The sequence below is a fragment of the Mycteria americana genome, chromosome 26 (genome assembly GCF_035582795.1).
Source record: "Mycteria americana isolate JAX WOST 10 ecotype Jacksonville Zoo and Gardens chromosome 26, USCA_MyAme_1.0, whole genome shotgun sequence".
Taxonomy (NCBI): domain Eukaryota; kingdom Metazoa; phylum Chordata; class Aves; order Ciconiiformes; family Ciconiidae; genus Mycteria; species Mycteria americana.
In genome coordinates, this window is record NC_134390.1 from 340,290 (window position 1) to 349,798 (window position 9,509).

Genomic DNA, 9,509 nt, shown 5'->3' on the forward strand with positions numbered 1-9,509 from the left:
CTCAGGAGCTCAGAGGTGTTTCCCTGCGGTGAGCGCTCTGGCACGCCGTGCTGCAGACATGGCTGATGCCCCCCTCTCCTCTCGCTCCCTGCGGTCCTGCCTGGGTGCACCCCCAGTTGGAGTTTGCAGGGGATGAGGGGGGGGTTAGTGGACACCAACCAGTCTCCTTTTGGGACCAGGATCCCCAATGGGCTGCGGGTCCTTCCTCATCTGCTCCCCTCCTGCTCTGGCCCGTTTCCTCACCCTTGGTTCATGCTCCAGCTCCTGCCTTTGGGGCTGGGTTCCCACCTCGCACCGTGCTTCCCAATTGCTGCTGCCAGGATTTGCGCCTGGCCCTACAGCCTGGCAGGGAGCAAGAGCCAGGGGATGCCCGCAGAGCCGCAGGAGGGAGCCCGGGAACAGCACGGGAGCCTGGCTGACACCCTCCGTCAGGCAGGTCTTTGGAACCTCCCCGGGGGGGCTGGATGGGAATTGGGAGGCTGGATGCTGCGGGCACCTTGGAAGACCTCAGGTTCATTCAAAATGAAGCTGGGGCCCCGAAACAGCCCTTCTAGAGGAGCAGCCAGGATATTTAGTGAAGTATTTGCGTGCTAGGGAAATCCTGATGCGCAAACACTGCACGTGCAGATATTGGGCGCTTTGCCCTGTGTCCACCCCTCTTTGCTAGCGCTGCCCTCCCTCCAAGTGCTCTTTCTGGTTAGGGCGATGTTTGGCTGCTCCATTCCCCTCCCTGTTGATGCCGTTCTCGCTGTGTCCTTGCTGCGGTGCTGATGCCAGAGCTGGGCTCCTCTGCCGTAAGATTTCCTCCTGTTTGCACTGTTAAGTAACGGCTGGGCTGAGCCATGCCCCACATGTACTAACTCATGAATCCCAGCTAAACCTTTGGGAGTCACCTTCCTTTTCCCACTCCCCTGCCCTTTCTCGCTCCTGCAGAGATGGGCAGAAAGGGCAGCTTTGCAGTTAACCACCGCAGTGGGATTCATCCAGCTTTTGGCTTAGGCCTGAGACACTTTTCCTCCCCGTGCCTCAGTTATCCATCCATCCCACCCTTCTTTCCACCCTCCCCAGCCTGTCCCAGAGCCACGCCAGAACCTGAGTCCTAAAACTGAGGTTTTTTTCCTCCAGGCAATGGTCCTTTCTCATAAACTGCCTACAGAGAGTCCCCACTGCAGCTGGGGCGCAGCACGCATCCGTACCCAGATCAGCGGAGAAGAAAAGCCAAAAAGCAGCAAATTTTAAAAATGACAAATGCTCTTTATTGGACCATACGGTAAGGTAGGTCTGAAAGTGAAGAGGCTGTAGCCATGAGAACAAGGAGTTAGAAATCAGTGTGGCAATTCATATACACAGAAAGCAATAACCTTTCCCACAGGTGCCTGAGAAAACAGAAGGGGCTGGAAAAATCTTTACTTGCAGACAAAACATTTGGAGGTTGTAACACGTGGCAGAGGCTTTTAGAGCATCTTGGAGCTATTTTCATTGCTGAGGACCCAGGACTGTGGTTTCACAAGGACGGATGGAACAAATGTGCATGGCCAAGCGCAGCTGTCCCTGTTCAGCAAAGTGCTTCCACTTCGCTTTAAATGCGTGACTCCATGGGGGAACAAGGGAACAGCAAGGACTGTGCTGAAAGAGGGCCACCACCGGCGTCCACGACGGCTCTCCAAAGCCCTGTCAGTGACCTGTTACAACCTATGCTTTAGCCAAAGGTGCTCCAGATTCTCGCGGTGGGGTCCTGGTCTCCCCCCGCTGCCCCAAAGGTGGAGGGTGAAGGACGGAGGAAAGAGAGGGTCTAGCACAGCTATTTACACCATTGATTTCGTAGGGCAGCACTTGCTTTCAGAAGGCAGGAAACACGTCGTCATCCGTGCGGGGGGCCCCGTGCTTGCCATCCTTATCTGATGGTCTTTTTGCTAGTGGTGGTCTTGGAAACGATCCTCACGCTGCCTCCTGTGCTGGAGCTGATGCCTCGGCCGCTCCCGGAGCTGAAGGTGCTGCCTCCGCCGTAGCTGAGCCCCCCGCTGAACCCTCCGCTCCCGCCTCCGAAGCCGCCGCCGCCGCTGCTGCTGCTCATGCTGTAGCTGCCGCCACCGCCTCCCATGCCGAGACCTCCACCCATGCCCAGGCAGCTGCCGCCGCCGCCGTAGCCCATCCCACTCGAGCTGCTGACCACGGCTGCAGAGAGACACGGTGCACACCCACTTTAGGGTCCTGCTGTCTGCCCAAGGTGGGGGGATCTGCACAACCGCCCCTGCAGCGGAGGGAAGAGCGAGCAGGGGTGGAAGGGGGGGGGGAGATACTTACAGACGCTCACAGCTCCGACTCCCTCTCCGGCAAGCCTGTCGGGAAAGGGGAAAGTAAGTAATAATGCCAAAGCACAGACAAGATACAACATTAGCCACTGGGGCCATCTAATTAGACTTTTGTGGCCTTCAGTAGGGACTGTCCCGTGGTGGGGTATGTCGGCATCACACGTGAAAGGTGATACTGCTCATTTTTCTTAGTGCATCAGATTCCAAGAGCTGGAGAAACTCATCTTTTCCTAGAAAGCTCGCAATTTAAAGTATCCCTCTCTTTGCCCTTGTTTTACATCTTGGTGCTCCAGCCGTTGGGGTGAGCTGTCTCTTTGAGCCCAAGGAGATGCGCCCTGCTCTGCAGAGCAGCATACAACAGGTCCATGTGCTTGTCCTCACCTGCTCTCCTCGCCCTCCAGCAGCTTCCTGTAGGTCGCAATCTCGATGTCCAGGGCCAGCTTGACGTTCATGAGCTCCTGGTACTCACGGAGCTGCCGGGCCAGGTCAGCTTTAGCCTTCTGCAGAGCGTCCTCCAGCTCAGCCAGTTTGGCCTTGGCATCCTTGAGGGCCAGCTCCCCGCGCTCCTCCGCTTCAGCAATGGCTGCTTGGAGGTTGGCACACTAAAAGCAAGGGAAACAGCCAGTTGTTTAACTTGGGCTACCCCAAACTGCTCTTCTGAGTGGTATTGTAGATACTGGCTCCCAGCACGGCACTGAGAGCTCCTGATGGGCCATTGGGAAGGTGCCATAGGGTGGGTAACTGGGGAGCTGCGGCCATAATCCTGTCCCCCAAGAAAAGGAGAGATATCTACATCTCTTTGCTTTGCTACGCACCTTTTCTGGAGTGGCTTAGTAGCTAACAACTTGCTTCCCCAGCAAGAAAGTGGCTATTACAGCACATCCTTGCACTGAGGGACCTTCTCTGGTGGGCAGAGACAGAGATGGCCATGCCCTCTTTACTGCAGGGGAGGAAGCCTGGCCTTCCAGCCCTGCTCCAACGCCAGGAGCTGGCTCTTCCCGCTGTGCCTGGCCACCATCACTTCCTACCTGCCCTCAGCCGTGCAGCAGCTGCTCTGCAGGATCATCCCCTCTTACCTGTTTCTTCACGCTCTCGATCTCGTTCCGCAGCCTCTGGACTACTCGGTTGATCTCCGAAATTTCTATCTTGGTGTTACGCAGGTCATCACCGTGCCGCCCGGCGGAGACCTGGAGTTCCTCATACTGATATGTAGAAAGGAGGAGAGCGCTGGTTAGGCACCACAGGGCTCAGGGAAGGGTGAGGGGACTTCGGGGCACAAAGTGCAGGTCTGGTTGCAGGTTGAGGGTGCGGGACAACATTCCTCTGAGCAACCTGCTCATGGAATAACAGCATTTGCCCTTAGTTATCAATATATGCTAAGGCAGCAGCTATTGCATTGCACAGAGCACCTATGGCTTGTCACCTACTGTTAAGAACCTGGAAGAGAAAGAGGAGTGCTCTGTGTCTAAGGCCGGATCTACCAGTGACTCCTTGTGAGCCCAGGGTCAAGGCATTTAAGCATCTTGTCCCTTGGTTTCACCACAAGGAATATAGGGCTGGTCAAGAGTAGCAGTCCACAAGCGAACACTGGGGATCTGTATGCAAGAGAGTATTGCAACACACATAGAAAATAAATTAATCTCTGGTGTAACGCTGTAATTCTTCCTCCGTTAGTCCTGCCTCCCATCAGCTAGGGTGATGCCATGTGAATCACAGAAATCAGTCTGTCATTTTGGTCACCCACCTTGTTTTGGTACCAAGCCTCAGCCTCAGCCCGGCTCCGGTTGGCGATGTCCTCGTACTGTGCTTTGACCTCTGCAATGATGCTGTTGAGGTCTAAGTTACGGTTGTTGTCCATGGACAGCACCACAGAGGTGTCGGATACTTGCTGCTGCATCTGAGACAATTCCTGCAGAAGATGCAAAAAATTAAGTTAATGGTCTGGTATCTGGGGTGGAAACCATGCAGGCAAGAGGTGGCTTGGGAACCTTATCCGCCAAGCCATCTCCTTGCATTTCCCCCTGCTCTGTCGTTAACGATCTACCCTTTTTTATTGTATGCCTGCACTATAATTTCAAAAAGGCAGTGACTGCCTTCTCTTTTACTGCTGTACAGCACTGAGCACCGTGGCTGGAGCTCCGGGGCATGGAGGGCTGTACAGCAGGGAGCTGTGGAGGGTGCTATCGTGGGGAGAGCTGACTGCTTACCGCTTCGTAGAGAGCTCTCAGGAAGTTAATTTCATCTGCCAGTGCATCTGCTTTGGCCTGCAGCTCGACCTTGTTCATATAAGCACCATCCACATCCTAAAGAAAAGGAAACCAAAGACTTCTGATGAAACCACAAGCCAAAGGGGCTTCAGGACACCAGTGGGACCATCCCTCTGCTTCCAGGTCTGTTATTCTTTAGGCTTGTTTTTATATTGCTATGATCAAGGTTTGGTTGGGGTTTTTTTTAATGTAATATTGGACATTTATTGTGAGCCAGAACCAGGTTTCTGGGCAGAAGGCAAAGCTCTGACTCATGGGGATGTGACCCAAGACAGACTTGGACTGAGCTACAAGAGGCCAGATGGTTTGCAACTGCAACCGGAGGAGCTATCTTCAGAAAACAGGGCAGCTCCATTGGCATGGAGAAAGTTATGCTCATCCGTGGCCTCAGGAGGGCCCAGCCCATGCTTACTCCTAGATGTGCCAACATCATAGCCTGACCCAGCCATGAGGTTGGAGGACCCCAGCTCCCATCAGCTTTGCTTGAGCTCTATGCATGCTGAGTTAATTTCGTTGTCTGTGCCATAACTCCCAGTTCACTCACCTTCTTGAGGACCACGAACTCGTTCTCTGCACCAGTGCGCCGGTTGATCTCATCTTCGTATCTGTTAGGATAAAAGAGTGAGAGGGTTTTGGTGGAACAGAAGAGCAAAGCCAGCATGGGAAGCGGAGGTGGGACCACTCCAGTCCCAAATCATTAGTTGTGGCTCACCGATGTATTCCTTACTCCCACCTGTTTACAGTCCAGAGCAGAGCAAATGATTACTGACTCTGAGCCTACAAGACTCCATGTTGTGAGTAGTCCCAGCTAAAATTAATAGATTTTAATCACTGCTCTTAAAGTCAAGCTCATACATAAATGTGTGCAGGATCAGAGCCCGTTTCGGTAGGAAGTAGGAGGAGGTATTCTTGGTGACCTTTGCCCAAAGCAAAGTTATGCAAAAGGCTTTCAATGAAGGTGCATTGCAATACCTACAAATATATAATAATGTAACAAGTTGATATTTGATATTATAATAATGTTAATGGCTCCGAATAACCTGCTGCAGCATTTAATTAAAAAAAGTCTGTGATTCTTTAGCCGTGGTTGTGCAAGAGCAGATCATTATGCCTCCGAGTATGTTTCTGTGGAACTTTTTATGGCTCTGAGCAACATCCTTTCATCAGATAATCAGGGCAGGGCTTCGTTAGAAAGTAGACAAAACATGTAGGCTGTTGAGGCAAAGACCTGGATTTTAAAGGCAGGTTCGTGCCAGTCCTCTAACTAATATTGGCAGAGGTATCCCTGCAGATGGATCTCCGAGCGGACATGGGGAGAAGTGGAAATTAGCCAGTGGACTGGGAACCAACTCTAGACTTGAAATAAAATGTGTTCTCTTTCCCAGGCAGCAGCTCCAAAATCCAGACAATGCCATTTGTCATTTTTGGCCTGATCAATATTTCTAAAAGCCTATAATACATATCAAGACCTGAAATGCACCCAAATACAACATACCAGAAGCTATGTCAGCCCATCCTCTCAGCTCTAAGTGCCATCTCCCTGTCCCCCCCCAAAAAAATCTGTCTCTTCACATGCTTAACTATCTAATATAAACATATTTCGGGCCTCCAGGGTGTTTTTCTCAAATTTGCACTTGGCCAGATCTGGTTGAATAAGGGAGAGATTGTTCTCACCAGGCTACAGCCAACTAAAGATAAACAGCCTCGCCTAAAAAAACCACCTGAATGTCCCTTATAGTCAGCAGACACCGACTGGCATGTCCTTAAAATGATTCATCCCACCTCCACCGGACACCTTATCTCGGGATGGGATTAATTGCGCCCCAGAGAATTGTTTTCTTTGGCAACGGTCAGAGAAAATAGCTGAGCATCTTTCACGTCATGGGAGCTGAGAGAGGCTAAGCGCACGCAGGTCGCCTGGAGCCCTCTGGAAGGGCTGGGATTTCCTTTGCAAAAAGAGAAATGAGGGATTTTGGATCTGGCAGTTTATGGCTATGTTTCATTCCCTTTTTGCATGTCCATTATACTCATGAGTTACGCGTTTTTCTGTCTCCAGGTGTATTGGTTTGGGAGACTCAAGGGATCAGACTGTGACCTCTGTTACACCGGAGCAGCTTCCCAGCGGTGCCTGAATTCTGTGCTAAATGCCGATCCTGCACGTAAGAAATCTGACATAACTAGAGGTAATTCTGAGATTAATTTTTGCTTTTATATGTTCTTTTTGCAAACTGGAAGAGGAACCCCGTGCAAACACCAAGGTGTGCACCAGCAAGCATGAACCGCCTGCCCTGATTTTCCCATCTGTTAATCATCTACGCTACAGAGCACGATTTCTTACTTGTTCTTAAAGTCTTCCACCATGTCCTGCATGTTCCTCAGTTCAGAGTCCAACCGTCCCCTCTCTCCAATAAGACTGTCTAGCTGCCGTCTGAGGTTGTTGATGTAGGCTTCAAAAAGGGGCTCAAGGGATTTCCTGGTGACTGTGTGGCCCTGCTCTTGCAGGAGGCTCCACTTGGTCTCCAGCACTTTGTTCTGCTGCTCCAAAAAGCGCACCTGGGGAGAGACAAAAACAGGCACATGCTGAAGCCCATGTGAACAACGCACAAAAAAACCCGCTGCCAGGAAAAGGAGGGATCATTCAACACAGAAAGAAAAGGTCAAGAGATGCTGGGACAGTTGGGGAGAAATTATTCACATCTTCCTAATTTAGGGCACTGGATTCTCGAAAGTATCAAAAGCAGCTAAGATGTTTAGCGAGATTTTTCAAGAACTATTAAGCAGGCTAAACACACGTATTTGCAAATGTAGCTGTTTCTCCCCCAACTGGGTGCTCAGCCCACCTTACTGGTTTAAGTTGGTGTTATCCCATTGAGATGTGTAGAGCTTTGCCATTTTACAACCAGTAGAAGATCCATCCAGCCTTTGGGATGTTTTTCACAGGGAGGAGGGGGATTTACTTTTTCAATAAAATAAGGTGCTGAAAAACTCATCCTTGCAAAGAGGAAACATAAGACAGTTCTTAGTTTTCGGCCAAAGCCACACTGTTTGTCGGCTGGGATTAGTTCAGGTAAGCCCCTAAATCCAAAGGAGGTTTCTTCCTGTTGTTCTTTCCCGAGGCAACTGACAATATGCATGGTTGATGTTTAAGACCAAACTCTCACCTTGTCGATGAAGGAGGCAAATTTGTTGTTGAGGGTCTTGATCTGCTCCCGCTCCTGTGTTCGCACCTTCTGGATTTCCGGGTCGATATCCAGCTTGAGGGGTGCCAGGAGGCTCTGGTTGACAGTCACTTCTTGGATGCCACCAGGTGGGCAAACAGGGAACCCAGGACCACCTCGACCACCAAATCCGGGCCCTCCCAGCCCAAGTCCACTGCCCAGCCCATAGCCGCCACCACCACCAGCTCCTAAGCCAAAACCAGCACCTGCTCCACCACCATAGCCAAGACCAAAGCCAGCTCCTCCACCAAAGCCGTATCCACCACCAGCTCCACTCCGTAGACCTCCACCGACTGAGCTGTAGGAAATTCTTTTGCTTCCACCTAGGTTATAGAGACTTCTGCTGCCAAAGCCACCACCAGCTCCGAAGCTTCCTCCACCTCCGGCTCTTCCTCCTCCAACTCTGGAGACAGAGACAGAGCTAAAACTGCTTCTGGTACCACCGCCACCTCCTACGATAGCAGAGCCTGAGCTAAAGCCCCTCATGCCCCCTCCAGTAGATGATCTGAAAGAGATCCGACTCATGGTGGCTTGTTCAATTGGAATGCAAAGAGCAGGAGAGGGGGAAAAAAAAAAAAGGCTGGTGAATAAAAGCTGCGCGGCAGGAAAAGAGCAGAGGGCAATGGAGACAGAAACCCCTGTGATGGGAGAGCTTGGGAGCGTCCTCTTTTATCTGCTTGGAAAACTTGGCACGAGAATTCAGAACTTGACGTGCCTTGCAGCAACTTGCCTTGTCAAACACACCTAGGCTACAGCGAGGCGCTGAAAAATGCATTGTTTGCAGGCAAGAAAGTAACGGAGTGAGGGAGCTCCCCCCTCTACCAAAGCCTGCTGCTCTGAGTCATGAAATTAGAATTGAACGGGACGACTCGCTGAGATCTGTGCTCAGGAGCAGGATGCAACACGATTCTCCCAAGACCCTGGCAGCCGGTTTTCCTTAGGCGAGCCAAGGGCTCACTCGGAGTAAGGTTCCTTTTGCTGAAGCTTTTGCAAAGTGAAGTTTAGGGGTTAAAATGTTGCACAGCAAAAAGGGCAGCATAAATAGGGGCTTTTCTGAGGCTGCCAGCTCTGGGACTGGACGTGTATGTCCTGTTATCGGCTTGGGAAAGGTGGGGCTGAAGGTGGTTTTACTTATCGGTGCAGCTCTTTTGATGTTTTTTTCAGAAAAGGGATCTAAATGATCAGGGGCTTGCAGAGAATAGCTGAGTGGAAGTTGTCTTGTGGTTGTATTTTCTGGGATCTTACCAAAAAAATTGTCTCCCCTCATTGCAGGGGAAACTGAGAAATCAGGTAGCATGGCTTTCAAAGGCAGCAAGTAAATCCCTTTTCCAAAATAACTTCAAATTACATTAAAGGGTACTATGAGACTTATAAAATAGTTATTAAAAAGATGCTTGAAATGATTGCTCTTCTTTTGAATCTCCTTGTCAGGCTCAGGGTTCAAAAGCTCCCTGTGAAGTGGTATTTTTATCACTTCTTTTCCACCCCCTGTATTTAACCAGCAGTTTCCTCATTATTGCTGGCTCTCCAAGATGTTCTGTGAAGGGGAATTCACCCGCTTTTCTTCCAGCTCTCTCCCACCCCCTCCTTCACTTTGCTGAGATCATTCAGCCCCTGAGGAGGATTTTTCTAAAATAGCCTTTGCCTCTTGATCTCGGGCTCTCGGCTGAACCCTTGCCCAGGAGCTTCAATCCTCCCGGTGAGGCTGGGTT

The 9,509-nt window shown here is 51.0% G+C and overlaps 1 protein-coding gene across 1 annotated transcript; it reads right to left on the reverse strand.

Moving 5' to 3' along the window:
• Positions 1–1,515: 1,515 nt before the first annotated feature.
• Positions 1,516–8,629, reverse strand: LOC142421156 (keratin, type II cytoskeletal cochleal-like). Its single transcript, XM_075525694.1, has 9 exons — positions 7,741–8,629; positions 6,918–7,132; positions 5,124–5,184; positions 4,520–4,615; positions 4,057–4,221; positions 3,389–3,514; positions 2,694–2,914; positions 2,305–2,339; positions 1,516–2,175 (listed from the first exon to the last, which is right to left on the reverse strand). The coding sequence occupies exons 1-9, from the start codon at positions 8,320–8,322 to the stop codon at positions 1,895–1,897; spliced, it is 1,782 nt and encodes a 593-aa protein (XP_075381809.1). The 5' UTR covers positions 8,323–8,629; the 3' UTR covers positions 1,516–1,894.
• Positions 8,630–9,509: the final 880 nt, after the last annotated feature.

Excerpts from the sequence above, each read along its gene's own strand:
- LOC142421156 (XM_075525694.1), bottom strand. The coding sequence starts at position 8,322 with ATGAGTCGGATCTCTTTCAGATCATCTACTGGAGGGGGCATGAGGGGC. Across the intron at positions 7,133-7,740 it reads TTGCCTCCTTCATCGACAAG|GTGCGCTTTTTGGAGCAGCA; the intron begins GTGAGAGTTTGG and ends GTCTCTCCCCAG. Across the intron at positions 4,222-4,519 it reads TGAGAGCTCTCTACGAAGCG|GAATTGTCTCAGATGCAGCA; the intron begins GTAAGCAGTCAG and ends CATCTTCTGCAG.